At 49.4% G+C, this 18,258-nt stretch overlaps 1 protein-coding gene across 5 annotated transcripts in view; it reads left to right on the top strand.

The window, feature by feature from the left end:
• Window positions 1–18,258, top strand: part of LOC108002943 (protein dead ringer) — an 84,385-nt gene that overhangs the window by 15,086 nt on the left and 51,041 nt on the right. For 2 of the 5 annotated variants that reach the window (XM_062071550.1, XM_062071552.1), the window contains 2 exons: window positions 15,264–15,467; window positions 15,850–16,200. In XM_062071550.1, the coding sequence (XP_061927534.1) occupies window positions 15,264–15,467; window positions 15,850–16,200 (555 nt within the window). The remainder of the gene's footprint in view (window positions 1–15,263; window positions 15,468–15,849; window positions 16,201–18,258) is intronic. The other 3 variants (XM_062071553.1, XM_062071551.1, XM_062071554.1) reach the window with 2 other exon arrangements.

Raw genomic sequence — 18,258 nt, 5'->3', positions numbered from 1 at the left:
CTCTCTTCCACTTCGATTCGCTACTATTTCGCAAACGTTTTTACCTTTCCCGGTGCTCCTCCCCATCCGGCAACCATACCGGGCGAAGGGAATGGATCCCGGAATCGAAGAAAATTTGTCGAGCTATCGCGTTGAACGGCGCGCATCGCGTTGCAATCGTTACAGGCTGAGCTCGTATAAAGCTGTATATCAGCTTAAGGGGTAAGGCTAACTCGATTAGTCGCATTATTGGTATCGGATAATATGCAACGCAGGGGTTCCTGTGCTACGGGGGCATATTAGTAACAGAATCCGTACAACGCTGCCTCGTTTGATATTACCTACCTCACCGCGAGCGAGCCGGGTGTTGCATTTTCTTGGCGGAGTGTAAACGATCGACCGCCGCGACGTTATATTCTGTACAACGCTCACGTACACGCAAATTACTCTCTTCTCCTTTCATCCGCCGCCCCCTCCCTTCCCCCTATTCCTCCCGATCGGAGGACTCGAGTTTTCGACAGATATCCAGGTTTCGAGGGCGGAGAAGCAGAAGCCGGGGCGACTCTTCCCCTTTAAAAATAGAATCTTTCCTCGAGATGATCGAACAAGACGAAACACCACGTGCGGCTGCACCCGTGCGCGGGGGGGACAGGATCAACTTCGAAATGGTTTATTTCCGGCGGATGTGTGGGAGAGGGGAGGGCAAGGGCAGACTCGTCTACCTCGGGAGACTTCTTCAAACTCGTCCCCATCCAGGATGGAAATTCCAGAAGGGCGCGTTCGATCGAATCGGTGGGCGCGCCGAGGAGGAGGAGAGAGCTGCGTTGTCATCCGAGGGAAAAGGGCGCGCGCGCGGATGCGTGTACGTGAGGTCACGTGCTGACACCGACAACCTCCTCCTCCACCTTCTCCCAGACCTTAAGTCTGTGGCGAGAAGCCCCGTGTTTACGGTATCCCCTTTCTTTGCGCGCCCCCCATACGTATCGCGCCAATTCGTCATCGCCCCATCCGAAAAAATGGCAAAAAGGACAACCTTTCGCTTCCCACTGAATTATCCACCGAGCGAATCTTCGGCTCGAGTCGAAGGGGGAGGGTCGAAAGGTGGATTTTTCTTACTTATCCGGTGTGCCTCGAGGTTGCCGCGAGGTTGTCCGGATCGGTTTCTTTGCGTTGAATCAAGCTCGAGGAAAGGGTGTTGGGTTTACGAACGATGGCTAATTGCTCCTTTTACGCTACCTCGTGATTTTATGGCAGAGCGACGCACAATCGAAAAGAGCGTGGAAACTGAGCGGTCCGCTTGAGGTTCGAGCTTGTTTAACTACAAATTTGTCTCGCTGGCTCGACGACCAATTTTCAAAGAGAACCGCGTAGTCGCAGGCACGCACCTGCGTGCACGCTCTTGGCACGAGTCGGCCGAGAATGGGCTCGAATCATTTCGTAAATTTCTTCCAGTATAACACGCCTCGTGATCGTAATTCCCTCGCGATTTCTCTTATCGAAAAAAAGAGGGGGGGAAAAAAGAGGAAGAGAGAGAGAATCTTCTCGGGATCTTCTCGACGCAAATCTTCTCGACGATGACCGCGGATTTATCTGGTTTTATTTGGTTCCCGCTCGCCAACCTCATCGATACGCAATTAGCACGGACACGTGAAATAACCAGCGTTTTTTGTACCTCCACTCCGAATCCGCTATCTGCAGAACGGCGGCCGGAGGTGGAGGGGATAGGAGGAAAAAGAATTTTCTCGAAATGATAATAATATACGCGGATGATCGTTGCCGGTACGTCATCGAGCAAACGCGATTCGCTTTAAATTAACTTCGATTCAAATAAATAAAACACCGTTGTACAGAGTATAATTTGCATACGTAATTTTCCATTTACCATATATTAAAATAATAATAATAATAATAATAGTAATAATAGTAATAGTAATAATACACGTGAAAATTACGTATTATTCATCGATCCAAATCGCTTTTTTCGTGCTAGTAGCGCGTTGGAACTAGTAGTAGTGGTACTATTTATAACTGACGATAATTCCGTTTTATACACGTTGTACACGGTATAATGGATTACACGTGGGGCAATTTATTAGGGAGGGTGAAATCAACCCTTTTAATATATATAAAACCTAGTTTTGCCCGGCCTTTGGTAAAGAAGAAAGAAAGAAAGAAAGAAAGAAATTCGAAACGCGCGGAAATCGTCGACGAGGAAAATTGTACACGGTGAAAAAATCGGGATCGGGCCAATTCGTAGGCACCCAACCGCGAGTTTCGTAAGAACGAAGAATATTTTTTAAGAAACGGTCTCATCCACGCGAATTTGTCGTTTAAATCTTCGATTTACGATCCCCCCTATCGCGCATACTCGAAATACTTTGATCGTTAAAGCAGGAACAGCGAGAAACGTGCGCATCTGTCCGCGTAAATGTGAGTACGCTGTTTGACATGGGAACGTCAACAGCGCCCTGGAAGCTTTTACAGACCAATATGTCACCCTCCCTCCCGCTTTCTCGCGTGTACCGCGCTCGCCGCTCAACGTAACAGAGTTTACGGACTCGAAGCGGCGACCGCGCACTTTATTATAAACACACCTTTACACGGCCACCACACTTCTCGAGGCCGGCTTTTAAGCTTCGAGAGTGGAAGGACCACCTCGGTTGCGGGGCCCCGGTAACACCGATACAACGGAAGGTTACGTTGCCGATTTATGCACGGTCTCGCGTTTCATTCGATCCATTTCGCTTCTTTAAACTTCTTTAAGATCGTTGCGCGTATATATATATATATATATATGTACATGTGTGTATCGAGATCGCCTCGAGTCCATCCGCCGACCCGACTCGATCGATCTCGATCTCGAGAAGGATCGAAAAGTCCGTGGTGGAAATACTGGGAATATCGTATCGCATGGTGATCGGTGGGGGAGGGAGGGAAAGGAAACGAATCGATGTTACCGCGCGCCAATAATAAATGCCAATCATTTCTCGAAGGCATGTTTGATATTCAAACACGCCGCGATGAAACCGCTCTCACGGGAACAAGCGGAAGGTTAAGGAGCGTATACAAGCGTATATAAAGTTATTCCACGAATTTGATCGGGACATTGCGTGACTGCGGATATTATTTTTGAAAAGGTAAGAGGCGGAGTGTATAATATATAACCGGGGTACGAGGGTCATCCTTGATCTTCCGTTTAGATTATACCGTCCCCGATAATTGGATTAATTAGCGCTTTCCCCTCCCCTACAACAACCGATCCCCGTGATCCGTCCAGAAAAAGATCGTTCTCGGTAATCGCGCAACCAGCGGTTCTTGCCCCAATTTTCGCTCGTATTTTCCTCCTTCCCCTTTTCGATCGAATCTACGCGTGTATGCGTATTACGTAAAGAGGGAGAGTGAGACATCGCAAGGCGCTCGAATTTTGTGGCCAATTTTCTCCCCCTCCACCACCGAAGCGCACGATCTTCTTCTCCTTCTTCTTCTTCTTCTCCTTCCTCTTATTCCTCCTCCTCCTCCTCCTCCTCTTCTTCCAGCTTCGTACGCAATTCCATATACGCGAGCGACGATTGTATTATCCCGGTAGTTAATGCTGTTTCGCGAGGCGAGTTTGACGAGTTTACGACGCGATTCTACGAGGGTACAAAACGGATGGACGGACGGTTCGCGACCAACAGCCCCTCTTCCCGCTCCGCCATTCTTGATTTATGCTCGACGTTACCTTTGCCAACGGATTTACATCCTGATATTTATTATTCGCAATATTATCGCGCGCGCCTTTATTGCGTTAGTCGAAAAGCCTCGAACGGCCAGGTTTGCCATCCAGCTTACACGGGGCTCCCTCGCCCGTTCTTTTTCTCCTCCCTTTTTCCTTCCCGTCCCTCCGCCGTTCGCGGTTCCCTCTCGACAACCGCGATCGCCTCTTCGACCACCGTCTCTCTCTCTCTCTCTCCAAACTCTCGTATCTTTTATCCAACCCTCCAACCTCCTTTGTCGAGGAGGCGCCAACCCATCGACCACTTCTCACGACATCCTTCCATTTCGCGCCACTTTTCCTCTTTTTTTTTCTCTTCTTCTCGCGAATCGATGTCACGAAATCGCGCGCCTAGCAGCTAGGTAGAGCTAAAAAGGAGAGGAAAAAGAAAGCTACTCGAGGCGGTTCTGGTAAAAAATTCCTCGGTATCGTGGCCCGTGTTCCGCGAACAGAGGGGGAGGGCGGCAGGGCCCCGTGCGAAATAATCGTTTTGTCGAGGCTGGTCGTGTATCATTAAATTAACGTTTTAAATAAACGGTTACGCGGAGGCGTAATTTCGAATAACTCTCTCTTTCTCCTCTTTCTCCCTCTCTCCATTCCGTGTGTATCGAAGGGGGCCGATTATTCATTCAAGGAGCCAAAAGAGCCACTGTCGGCTCCCGTTCTTTCTCGAGCGGACACGCGATCCTGTATCGTCATCGTCGTCCTCGTCGTCGTCGTCATCCTCCTCCTCCTCCTCTTCCTTTCGCGTACCCCGTGACCTTGGATCACGCCAACCGTACCCTCTTCGTCCCCTCTCCTCTGCCTCTCCTCCACGATTCTTCTCCAACGAGTTAGTCCAAGTTCATTCAGCCGTTCTTTTCATTTCTCTTTCTCCCCTTCGTTTCTCTCGCGGAAATCTCGATCGCACGAAAGCGCGCAAGAGCGACATCGGGTGATCAGCCGACGACGGAAGAAGCGATACACTCGTTAAATTGTATTTATCGCCGACACGGGTCCTCTTCCGTGATCGAGCACGAGATACGCGTTTCCATCGGCCGTAAATTACTCGCCGGCCTTTTCTCCTTTTCGCGAGAGATAGAAGGCGACGGCCATCCGTCCGTGCGATCCGTGACCGTGGAAAAATAACATCGAGAACCGCGAGGACCGCCCCTTTCCTCCGCAGCTATATTGTGTTCGTATCGAAACCGCGCATCGTTCCTCTCCTTTTTCTCTTCCTTCCTTTCTACCTTTTCTTTGCGCACGAGAGAGTGAGAGAGAGGCTTCCTCCTCGTGGATCGATCGTGGGACGCTGCGTTCGCGGGAAGGTTGAAAGGGACGGAGGAGAGTTGAACGTATTCGGGGAGCGTTGGTAGTAGATAAGCAAATGAGCGGGCACGCGCTTCTGTTCTAACGCTGCCACGTTCCAAGGTCAAGGCTGTTTCCTCCCAACGGCATCTGGTACGATCTCTCTCTCTCTCTCCAGCGCGCGCGCTCCTCGAAAAACTCTGGTCGAACGGCTGCGTCTCGAGACGCAGATAACTGGGTCTGAACTGTCGAGAGTCGGATCGAATCGAATAAAAGGACGAACACAAGGAAAAAGAGCATCTTGGCTTCTCTCTCGAACAACCTCGTGCTTCGAAACCACGTTCCGGGTGGTTTGGAATAAATTTTCACGAATTGTATTACTCGTAGAATTTGGTCAAACGTCGGGGTAGGTAATCTCTGACCGCCTCCGAAATGTTTTCCGGTGAGCGGAGTGGAAAATGTTGCTTGTCGACCATGTTCTCCTTATCTGGAGAATGTGTCTCAGATAAAACGGGAAAAATTACAGTGGGAACACTTAAGGACCCGGACAGCCGGTCTTACGTGTATATATATATATATATATATCTCCCTCTCTTCCTTTACACCAATCGTCGACTTTCGATTTTTTACTTCTTCTGTTGGAAAGTGAGATCGAAAGCGATCCGAGGCCTGGATCATCGAAGAAGATTGGATCGGAAGAGAAGAATTTCTGTCGGGAAGCGAGCAGTTTTTTCAACGAAGCTCGTCGAACGGGACGTTGGACTCGGTCGGCAATAGGCCTCGTGGGTGTCCGTTAAAAATTCCTCCGATATCCGATGTCGTTGGCATTATTTCAGAACGCCCGGCCGCCACGGCAATCGATCTTACTTTTCGCTCGACAGCGTTTTTCCTCCTCCTCTTCCCTCTTCCCTCTTCCCCCCTTATTTTATTTTCGTGGCGATGATAAACGCGCAGATTACAACCTCGCCCCACGGTGGTGTATCACCGTTAAATAAGCTCTCCGGCCTCTTGTTTTATTCTCTTCTTATTATCCGCTATACACAGTTGTTACCCGTCCATGATATTACACGCGTATTTACACGCTGTTTTCGACTAGGAACGAGCGTTGTAAAACCATCCGATGCCAGCGTACGGCGTAGTCGATATTAAATATTTGTCGAGAGAGAGAGAGAGAGGGGCAGGGAGAAACGTCGGCTGAAGAGGGCTGGGAAGAGAGAAAGGGAGAGAGAGAGAGAGAAGGAAAGGTTTAGGTTAGGTCGCGTGGGTGAGAATCGAATCCGTGCACACGATTCGGCAACGAGGGGCAACGAGGAAAACAATGGTCAAATTCAACACGCTCTAGGCGGTGTGTAAGCTCGTTAAGTTCCTCGAAAATAGTTTTACCATAAATTTGTTCTATTCTTATAGGCGGCGGCCGAGGAGTCCCACAAGCATCTCGGTTATTCTAGGTTATGGTCCTAACTAAGACAGACGCTTTCGCGGAAGGAAAATCGGGGATTAGGACGGAGGGGGAGGGACAGGGGGAGGGAAGAGACGATGAGCGAGAGGGGCGATCATGTGGCCGACAGATGGTGTGGCCTCCCGGTTCGTTGACAATAGATTTTTCGGGATTTCCCGTTTATTCGAGCCGAAGGACAGAGTTCCCTAACGGCTCCTTTCCAACCTTCGACGAATCCTTCTTAATTATCGACCCCCAACCTTCGTCTCCAGGAATTATCCGAGTTTCTCTTTTCCCCCCCCTCTTTCCTCCTCTCTTATCCTCTGAATATCCTATAAATCCGATCCCGCTCCTCCTATCGCGTCCTCCTGGTAATCGGCGATTCCGTGATATATGCGAACGAGTTCGGGCCAGATAAGACAAGGAAAGGGAAAAGCAGGCCAACGTTTCGTTTTCTAATGGACATTCCGTGCGTGCTCGAAATCTTCCATAATATTTTCCCCGCCACTTATTCCCAGCTTATCCCCGACGAGAAGGTTGATCGGTAAAGCAAACAACGATGCGATCGTGCGATTTCTTCGTAATCCGAAGCGGATATCGAAAGGAAACATCGTCGTTACGATGGACGGAGATAGAGACGGAGAGAGAGAGAGAGAGGGAGAGAGAGAGTCAATCGGTTTTGAGTCATCGTTCAGGGATATTTCGAACCGTTGGCCTGAGTGCAATTAGTCGTTCAGGTAGCTAAGGCCAAGGGTCTGGAAGATTCTTGAAAAATTTCAAGGTCTGCGGAGCGAAACGTCTCGAATCGGACTGCAAACGAAATACTGGCGCCTACGAGTTTCTTTCTTCATCGAATATAACGTAATTTATACGCGATAATGGAAAGATTTGCAAAAGGAAAAGTTCGAACAGCTACCCTCTTTTTCAATTCCTACGTACGAGAAAGAAGGAGAAAGAAAACAGCTGGAATCTTATTACTGAAAATGGAAAACGTTTTCCGCGTCGCGTCGGCTCGGGTCGCCCTGTTGGACGAGCGAATGGACCGTGCAAAATCGCATCGCGGTCTGCCGCTTCCACCCTTCGGTCCGCGCGCACGTGGTCCGGCCGCGAATCCCGATCGATGACAATTCGCGAAAGATTCGAATCCGCAGAGGCCGGACCTCGTTTATAAATAAACGCCTCTGCCAGCGTTCGCTCGCCGCTCGGCCGCCCGCTGCAGAGAGACACGGGAACGAGCGATCGTATAAATTAATCGGAAATTCGAATTCGTCATTGTCGAGGCGGGCGAACGTTTGACGCGGAACGATGCTAAATATCCGCCGCCCGATATTCATCGAGGCTCGAGAGAGGACCGACGACGCGTGGGAGGAGGCTCTCTCCCCTTGTTGTCTGGCCGAGGAGGCGAATCGAGATCGAGAGATGGCGATACAGAAATACCGAATAGTTGTCTAAAAGTGTGTGACGGACAGACAGCTGGCCGTCATTAAAACCCCATTAGCGAGAGGCTCCCCCCTGGACCACGTAACGCAGTCCTCCCCCTCCCGAGTTCTAACAATATCTTCCACGACGCTCCGCCGCCACCACCCACGCTATTAATATTGCTCTATACGCCTCCCTCTCGCTCGGCCAACGCGCACCCGCCCCTATTCCTCCTTGGAATTCGCTCTCCGCCCGGCTTCGGATGACAATTATTGCTCCCCTCCCTTCCTCCTTCCTTTCTCTTTTTCCTCTTCGCGCGCGAGATTATCATTGTCGTTAATTCGCCACGAGAAAAATAAATCGGCCGATAGCGCTACCGATTCGATCGATTTAAAAATCGTCTTGTCGTCTCCTCTCTTAAATCGTTTCCCTGCATTTACATATGTGTATATATATATATATATATGTACACGTACGGCCGTGATACGAAAATAAATCTTACGCTGTATCGTCTCGATGGAGAAATTCAGCGCGAGAACGAAGAAGAAGAGGAAGAAGAAGAAGAAGAAGAACGCGTCTCGTTCGACGACCCCCTGATCGATCAATCTGCTTCTTTCGCCACCTCCGTTCACCGAGAAAAGAAGAAAAGAGAGAAAAGAAGGGGAAGGAGGAAGAGAGAGAGAGAGGAAAGAGGAAGAAAATAAGAGGAGAATAAAAAGACGAAAGTTCGCCGAGTCGGCCGCGACTCCGCTATTCGTCAAAGCGCAGTTCGCCGGAAGCCGGGGATGTGGGTCAAGTTCGAAATAACTATACGGTACCGCACCGAATCTCTCTCTCTCTCTCTCCGTGCGTGTGCCTCCGTGCTCGTTGCTTTTCGTGTTTACTTCGACCGAGTACCGCCGGTAATCTTGCCCCCTTGCTTCGAATCGATCGGAAAAACCCTGGACATTCGTGGTCCTGGAAGAGCCTTGGTGCGGCCTTGGTTCGAAACGATGCTCCGCTCGAACATTGTGGGATGGATTCTAAAGGGTTGGAGGGATCGAATTTCAGAAGAGTTTTGGCGCACAATTTGTCGAATGGCGGGGTTCTCCACGCGGGGTTCTCGGTGTAATAAAACGGCGAGAAGGGTCGAGAAACAACGGCGGGGCTAGGGAGCGACAGACGAAGAGAGAGACGAGAGGAGAGCACAGGTCGTGGCGCTTTGACGAACAACAACGGGAAGAAAGAAAGAAAGAAGGAAGAAGGAAAGAAAGAGAGAGCGAGGGGGGGAGGTCGAGCGGCGGAGGCCGCCCTTTCTCGCGTTTGCTCGCTCCAAGACCGAAATAAACGTTTGCTCTCGATCTCTCTCTCCTTGGTGGCCGTGCGTGGCGGGCGGCGAAGGAGAAGGGCGAGGAACAAGAGGAGGGAAGAGAAAAAGAGATCGGGTCTTGAGTTCGGTCTTTGTAGCGGCAGATCAAACTCGGCGGGTCATTAATTAAATCCGGCGGAGCAGCCATCGCCCGTCCGTCTTTCCGCCGCGTCTCCGATTTACTTTACACGAAATGCGCCACGGTTATAAATATATGGCACTCGCGATGGGGACCCTTTTCCCCGAACTTGATCTTGCGGACCGCCCTCGGTGCCACGCAACCTCTCCCCTCGCGTTGCCCCTCCACCGGATCGAGGACCGCCAGCTTTCCTCCATAAACGTGTAACGTCCTTCCTTTCGTGCTTTTCCCTCCCGATCGAACCGTGGAGTTCCACGGGTGTCGCTCCTCGCGGAGACACCCCCTGCCAAGGGTTAGGCGATGTTGCATAAGCTCGGATCGATAAAAATAATTCCTTCCTGGGCTGCCGGTTCCGAGGGTTCGGGATCTCGAATCTGGCAAACACGTGGAGACGCTCGTGGAAGGCCGCATACTCGCTCCGGCCTTTACGATCGATTCTAGTTACACAGCTAGCAGAGAGAGAGAGAAAAAGGGAGGGAAGAGAAAGCGTGGACCGATCGTTAAATTGCGCTCGAATTACCGAAAAAGGCCTTTCCTTCCCTTTAGGTAGGTACGGAGTCCTCTTCAAGGACGCGAGAGTCCGAGAGAGAGGGGAGACGCGTCCCTAAGGAAGCGTAAGGTTAAATAGACAGGTTTGATGGATGCGCCTTCCCGGCGATATTGATAAATAAAGGCGATTACAGCGATGACGATTCCGATGGTCAATGAATTTATATACCTGACAAAAGCCCTGCCTCGGCCGATAAATCAGCTCCCTCCCTTCCTCCCCGCCCCGCCGCGACACGGCGACGGTGACCGGCGGGGGGAATCTCTCAATCTTAATCGATCGATCTGCCAAAACGGAGCCACGATTCGGTGCTGTTTATCATCGGTATACCGCTTACGAATTTATTTCCCCGAGTTCGCCCGCTCTCCCGGCTCTCCCCGTGCTACGAGGCCACGGAGCGTACACCGGAGATCTCCGGTGATGAAGCCGTGATCTCTACGTGGGAGCACCGCAGGGGGCCCGAACGGAACTCCGTGCATAGAACGCTTAAAGACTTTCGTTTTTATTGCGCCTCGCGATGAACGCCGGGTCATTCGGCTGGATCGTTGCACCGTCCATAGAGAGAGAGGGAGAGAGTGTGACGCGCGAATAAACGTTGGCCGTTTCGCGTAAAAACCGCTCGATGGGATCGCATATCGAATCTATCCAACTTGCCTTGGACTATCGATCGCCACCTTTTTCTTTTCTTTTTTTCTCTCTCTCTCTCTCTTCTCTCTCATCTTATTTATACGCGCTTATTTGTCTTCGCGAAACGATATAAATACGACGACGATCGAGATGAGTCAAGGTCTATGCATTTATACTTTATGCGAGATATTTAATTTCCGCTATTGCAATCGTATCTCTGTTTCTTTCTACGTGCAGTTATATATATATCGTGGAACTGTTTGAAGAAGATACGTGCGCGTATCAGGGGAAAGGGGGCAACGTTCGATCGAAAACGATTGGAAAATCCGGTGCAATTGCAGCTTAGGAAATTAGTTCGATAACGTTGGCCGCGATAATCGGCAGCGTCCCGTTTCGTGTCCGTTCTCGAGCTCTTCCCCTCCCCCCCTCCCGATTTTTAATTTGCGTTTCAATTTGCGAACGAAAACGTCGACGTCGAAACGACCGCGCCGTTTCCCGTTTCTCTTTCCCGCGGCAATAAAGATTTCGTTCCCTAGGGGCGAGCAAACTCGAGCCAATTTCGAGCTGATTACACCGTTTCCAATTAGCGCCACCTATTCGCATCCCGATAACGGGTTATTTATTTTATCGAATCTCTCGTTTCCACCTTATTTCCTTCCGCTCTATATATATATATATATATATATATACATATATATATACATACGCGTATATATTACTACGTCCAGATACAGGCAGGCCTTGGACGAGTTGAGCGCAATTTCCAAAGTCGTAAAAACCGAATATACCCGTATATACCCACGATTTACAGACGGTACGGTTTGAAGGAGGAGAGAGAGAGAGAGAGGGAGAGAGGAAAAAAAAGGGGGGAAACGTGCTTAATCGATGCAACAGAGTGTTACTCGGAGGAAACAAACGTATGGCCGTTTTACGACGTGTTACCGAAATCGCGGCGAGCTGGCGGTTCTTTTGAATGATCGACGAATCGAGCGTGGCGGCCGATGTATCTCGGCTCGCGCACGGGGTAACCTCGAATTAATCGTCCGTATAATATGCTTGGAATATTGTTTCTTCGTTTTTCGTCTCCCACCGAGCCGGCAGCTCGCGCTCGGCTACGCCGTTTCCTACGAGCGAAAACGAGCAAGGAGGAGAGCAGTTTTCTCTTTCGATTTTATCCGCCTTTTATTCGTCTCTCCATTCGGAACGGTAGAAATTTTATCGAGACGAAACGAGAGCAACTTCTTCTTCTTCGCCACCTTTCGAAGTCGAAACTGATTACACTGTTTCGATTCGAGTTTTATCGATCGATGTTAACGAGGAGAAAGGAATGGATAGTTGTCGGACCGTGAACGGGAGTTCCCTTTTCCGCCATCTTGCGAAACTGATTACATTGGGAATTGAATTATCGCGGGGGAAAACTTGGCCGATTAAAAGCTTGTCGGTATTATCGATGATCGAGAATAAGGTCGCTTTGCTCGATCAAAAATGGACTCGGTCAGAATCGAGATATCTCATCGAAATTATCGGTAGTACAGTATGGTGTCTTTCGAAAAGACTGGTGGTGCGTCGATTTCGAAAGAAGAAGAAGGAGCTCCATGACGTGAATCGAGCGTAATCGTTGGGGGACGATAATTAGAATATTGGAGAGAAGGGGCTCGTGGCGCGTTTAGGCGATGATTTACGGCAAGGATGAGTGGGTTACGCGTGTGTCCATGCGCGCGCATGAACGCGTCCTTTGTTACCACGCGGGTACACCCGCGAAGCGTGCAAACTGTGAGGTATAAACAATAAAACAATGGTGGAGAGAGAACGGCGGCGCGGCGATAAATCACGGCGCGGACTCGGTTATCTGCCGTGGCTCGTAAGGGATAACGCGTCGCTGCCTGGCCTCCGGTAAATTTAGCTATTGTCGTGGCTAGGATATATTAAATCTCGTTAAAACGTCTTCATGAAGCTGCGAGGCTCGAGAACTCTGTTGCCGCGAGTTTTTCGTCAAAATCGCTTCGAAATAACCAACGTTTCTTCCGAGCATTCTGTATTCTTATTCCTTTCTAACCTAAAGGATATTTTCCTCCTTTTTCCTCCCTCGAGGAGGAAAAGATTAATTCACGCCCATGTTTCCGCGATATCGCGAACGAAACGGAGAATCGTTGTTTGCGCGTTTTCGGTAGGCGACAGCTACGAATTATGCAGGTAAGAGACGCGCACAAGGTGACAGGGACGTGGGAGCGATTCCCTTCCCTGGAGATGAGCACCGGCTACGAGCGCAGGCCGCGCCCACTTGTTTGCTCGGGGTAACAGTTTTACCCAAAGGTTTGCCCGGCTTAAGCCGCAGGACCCACTCTCGCCGCGCTCTCTATTGATTTATTCGGTTCATCTTGAGTTATTATCGCGGCGAGGAAGGGAGAGGCCGAGTGGAGGAGAGGAAAAATATACTCGAATACACTTTGTTTGTTCCTCTTAAAGATGGCTTTCTGGCGAAACCAGCGCGAAACGACTTCCCGTTCCAAGTATTCGCCTCGTCCTCCTTAAAAAAAAGGAAGAAGATGAAGAAACTTATTTATAGCAAGTTTGACAAACTGCGGAAAATCCAAATCTCGTCGTATTCTTCCTCCTCCTCGTTCGATCTCGCAGAAGGGGCCTGTCTCGCTTCGAGAATTCGAGGATCGGACACCTACGCGCGGCACAACCGGTTCGGGTTAGAACAATAGAGCGTCCTAAACGCCTCTACCGTGATTAACGTAATGATGCCGCCACCTCTGGTGTCCCCTTTCAATGATATAATTTGCGAGGTGTCGACCAGGCGAATACCGATGCGCGGCCAGCTCCGTCTCGTTTTCACGCTTCCCACTTTTCCCCGACTCGACTTTCTATTACGTACCTACTTATTTCGCGCTACCGATATCCTACGATATCCGTGAAACTTTCACAGAGTTTTATCGTAAAGAGACCTCCTGGCAGTGACAGGTTTTCTGCATACGTTAAACACAATGTGTCAGAAGCGCACGAATATGCCTTCTTTCCCCCCTCGCGTTTATCGACGAGTCGCATTGTCTTCCATTCGAGACGCGTAATTTTTCTACGAGTCTTTTTTCTCTTTCTCCTTCTCCTTTTTTTCTTTTTCTACCTCGTTCGCGACCGATAAACGATTCTACGTCGAGAGAGGGGGGGGGGGCGGGAGAAGAGGGAAAAAATTCGAACGATCGCTCGCTCGGAGATCGTTTCGTATTTGATTAGGATTCCATCTCGTGGCGTGGACCACCTCGTCTTGGTGACCACCTCGAAAGGGTCAATATTATCACACGTGCTCAAAATCACCGACAGAAGAACCGTTCCTCCTCCTCCTCCCCCACGATCGCACAATTTCGTTTCAGATCGGTGATCGCGTATATCCGGCTCGCCACCTGCACTCGATAAGTATATATTTATCCAAGTCCGCCCTTTTCAGGTAGAGAACGGCCGGCAAACCTATTTGAATATACACTCCAAGATTCGATGAATCTATTTGCATGTCCGCCTCGTAGATAAAGGGGGCACGCCTCGATCATGGCGCACGCCCCCCTCCACCATCCTCTCCACCATTTTTCCTCCCTTCCGATCCTCGTGGAAAAGTACCCGAGAGTTTCGAGAGGTAACGCACGAAATTTCCATATCGCCCGAGATAATTTTTCACTTTGGTTACCACCCCAGATATTGCGATCGAATTATACGTCAGAATATCGTGTGACACATGTATAATATAATCTCCGATTGCGCTTTTACCCTGGAAAGTGGCAACGACTGAACAACGCGATACGATCGTGAGAAAGGAATTGTCAGTGGCGATAAGTGTCGGAAGACGGGAGACGATTCGAGGGACGATACTCGGAAAGAAATCGCGGTCGTTTCCTTTTCGAAAAGGTGGAAGAAGGAAGGAAGAACGAACGAGTCGTTCGCAGGACGATTATATTCGTGGCGTGGTGTGTTTCTTGGTTATTGGCGCGACGATAGATGGGCCAACGATCGGATAGGACGGAAAACCGATCCAACCGCGGCCAACGACTACGCGGGAACATCCTTCTCTCTCTCTCTCTCTCTCTCTCTCTTTTTCCACGCGTTTTACGATGCTCATTTCCGTTCACGGTAATGTCACTTTGTATAGTTTTATCTCGGCACACCGGTGCAACGGGCACAGTCGTAAAACACTTATGACACCCGTAGCATAATAATGGCCGATAGCGGGTATCTGGCCGGTATAGAAGGCGGCGCGTTCGCCATTTTCCTAATTAATGTTTAATGCACTCGATATCTTGCCCTCCTTACCTCCGCCGCTACACAAACCGTTCGACCATTCATACCGCGTTAGGCCTATGCCGCGCCAACGTCACCCATCTTTAACACGATCGTCGGCCGGAATCAGGTTAAAATTTGCGTAGCTGTTACTCGCCAGATAAAAAAAACAGAAATTAAAGACATTACCAGTTCTTAATCTTAATGAGCTTTCCGTTTCCCCTTACCCGAGTCACTCTTCACCCACGAGTCGAACCGTCACGATCGAGCCTCGAGCTCCTTCCTTATTTTTCCCTTTTTCCCCTCTCTTCTTCCTCTTCTTCTTCTTCTTCCTCTTCTTCTTCCTCTTTCCCTTTTTTCGAAAACTCGATCGCAACGGAATTTTCCATTGTCCCTTTCGTAATTCGGGGATTTAAGCGAAGCCTGGCTCAACGTATCTGTCGTGTCTGTTTTCAGTCTCATCAGGAAGAGGATCTGTCCGATCCCGATCTTCAGGATGAAGAGAGCGGCGAGGAATTACCTCAGCAGCCACTTCAAGGTAACACGCACTCCTCGACGGATAGTGCATCCGCGCAGGCTGGTACACCTACTCCATTAACACACTTGAACAGTCTGATGGGTGCACATCATCCGCACTTTCTGGCAAAATTGAAGATGGAGGTCAGTTGAAAAGTTTGACGTTTTTTCTTTTTTTTTTTCTTTCTTTCCCTCGAACGCATGCTCCCCGAAAGAAAAAGCCGAGTCTCTCGAGCGAATCTTTTTCCGACCAACGTGTCCTCGATCGCGGTGGAGAGATAATCGAGAACGAGAATCGGCAACCAGAGAGATTGCCGTGTTTCTTTCCTTCCCCTTCCCCCTCCTTGTCGAAGATACCCTTTCGCGATAAAAAGAGAAAACCTTCGATCACCTTTTTCTCTTCTCCACTTCTTTATCGAAATTTCTTGCACCCTCCCTCCGCCCCCCTCCCGCGTAGCGTTAGAGGAGCCGAGGAGAGACGGGGAGAGGAGAATGTCGCTAAATTTGTCGAATCGATTTCCCACAGCCCACCGATATGGACGCTTTGAACAACAAGAGTGGTTTAGAAGCGTTGCAGGCGGCAATGGGCGGAAGTGGTTTCAATCTACCATTCTCGTTTCCACCACCCGCGTTTCTGACGCCCCAGCATCACTCGCAAAACAGTCACGCACAATCTGGTGGTAGTATCGGGAGCGGGGTTGGAAATCAAGTCACATCGTCGGCTAGCTCACATTCTAGCGAGTCTTCACAGGGGAGTGCTAGAAACGGTGGTGAGCCTCGCGAGACCAACAATCAATCGCAGAGTAATACGACGGGAGCGAATCACCAGCAGCAGACCAGTTGGAGTTTCGAAGAGCAGTTCAAACAGGTGCGTCAGGCAAGTACTTATGTGTATATATATATATGTGTGTGTGTGTGTGTGTGTGTGTATTTATCGTTTCACCGTTTAGTCTCCTCTTTGCCCTTTCGTTATCGATCGGCGAGAAGGAAAGTACAATGATAATCGGTTAAATACGATCGATAAGTGCGAGGAGGGGTATCGTTATCGCGCCCGATCTTTGGACGGGATTCTTTATCTCTTTCGAGCGGAGATATCGCGTGGCGAGGAAGAATCTGCATCGGTTAACATTTGTCGCGATAATAACGATTCTCTCTCTCTCTTTTCCCCCCCTTCTTTTCCTTCGATCGATCGTAATTGAATGTTCCGGCCGTGTAAATTGATCTTTATCTTTATGGGTGGAATTGCGAGGAATTAATCGAATAAGGAACGTGTAATTACAAACGGCAAACATTCGCGCGGAGGATAAAAAAAAAGGAAAAAGTAAGAAGGGATTGGAAGAAGGCATTTATCGCGGGGAGGGAGGTTAATTGACGCGGCAATAGGAGTTAATTACTATTTTTACACGCGCGGGATATAATTACCGACCGTTCTCGAGTGACCGCCTCGGTTGACAGTCGATCTTTCCCGTCGTCCAAGGAACGGAAGGCGACGATTGATCGTGGAATAGAGCGGAATAGGTGGTCGAAAAAGCGGAGGAAAGGGAAAGAGGGAAAGCGAAGAAGCGCATCGATCGATCGATCTTTCGGTTTTCGCAAAGAGGGTGTGGCGTCGAATCATCATTTCGATCGTCCCCCTCCGAAAACTCGGAAACCTCTCCCTTCTTCTCTTTCTCTCTCTCCTCTTTTCTTCTCTCCAACATTTTTCATTTCTCTCCTCGTTCGTTTCCTCCTCTCGAGGAGAGGAAAACGAAGAGGAAGGAAATCGAGTCACCGGTTGTTCTTCGTTGCGACACGGATCCTCCTCGAAGCACGGAGGATTCCGCACAGGGGTTGTTCCGCCTCGAGACAGAGAGAGAGAGGAGGCCCGAGCCTGCGTATCGCCGATTAAAGCGCGGAGACGCGAGCGAACGCGAAATAGGTACGGTAGGGAGACAAGGAACAAGCGTTAGGAATGAAAATGGAAGTCTCCACCTACTCGAGGAGCAGCGGCGCCCTCGTCTCCTCCACGGGATCGCATCCATCATTCCGGTGGGGGCGTACTTGCCCGGTCTTTAATCTTTAACTCTTAGCGAGAGGATTCCTTCCCTTCTCTCCTTCGTTCTCGAGACGGAGAATCTTCGCCCCCTTTTTCCACGCTCACGCCCGTTCTCCATCTCCAAATTTAACCGATCTCGCGCTCCCCTCGCGATCGATGATCATCGGTTCGAGAGAGAGAGAGAGAGAGAGAGAGAGGGGCTCGGAGGAGGAAAGAAGCGATGGCCGTTCGTCGATTCTTTTTCCTTCTTTTTTTTTTTTTTATCGTCCACGATTATTCGAATATAAGGACGGACGGTTATTTTCGCGACTCGTTTTATCGCGATTTGTGTGCATTGCAGCGCTTTAATTTCAATATCGCCACGTAATCGTTCCGCAGAAGCGTACGCTTACGTGAGCCGCCGACCGATAATGTTGCATATTAAAATTCGACTCGCGAATTATACGATTCCGTATTGATATTTAACGACGAAATTTATGATTCCTATGATTTTTTTTTTCTATTCCTTTTTTTTTTATTTTTCCTATTTTTTATTTTTCCTTTTTTCCTCTCTTCTCTCCTTTTTCCCCCCTCTTCTTTTTTTTCCTTTTTTTTTCCTTTTTTTCTTTTTTTTTACAGTACTCTCGAGATTGCGCAACAATTGGTTTAACGATCGCGTAAACCAATAAAACGCAGTATGTATCGCAATTGTTAGGAAATCTGTAAACGCGCTTCTCGCTTGGTCATTTTATTTCAACCGGCGATAACTTTATTACGAAATCATCGACCCAACGTTCGTACGATTGGCAAATCTCGCAGCGTATAAAAAAAACTGGCTCCATTGTCCGTTGTCCCTCTCCCCTCCTCCTCCTTCCCTCTCTTCCTCTCTCCTTTTCGCCAAAAAGAAAAAAGGAGAAGCAA

The sequence above is a fragment of the Apis cerana genome, linkage group LG2 (assembly GCF_029169275.1).
Source record: "Apis cerana isolate GH-2021 linkage group LG2, AcerK_1.0, whole genome shotgun sequence".
Taxonomy (NCBI): Eukaryota; Metazoa; Arthropoda; class Insecta; order Hymenoptera; family Apidae; genus Apis; species Apis cerana.
Note: the sequence above shows the minus strand (reverse complement) of the source record. Positions and strands in the feature narration are given on the sequence as shown.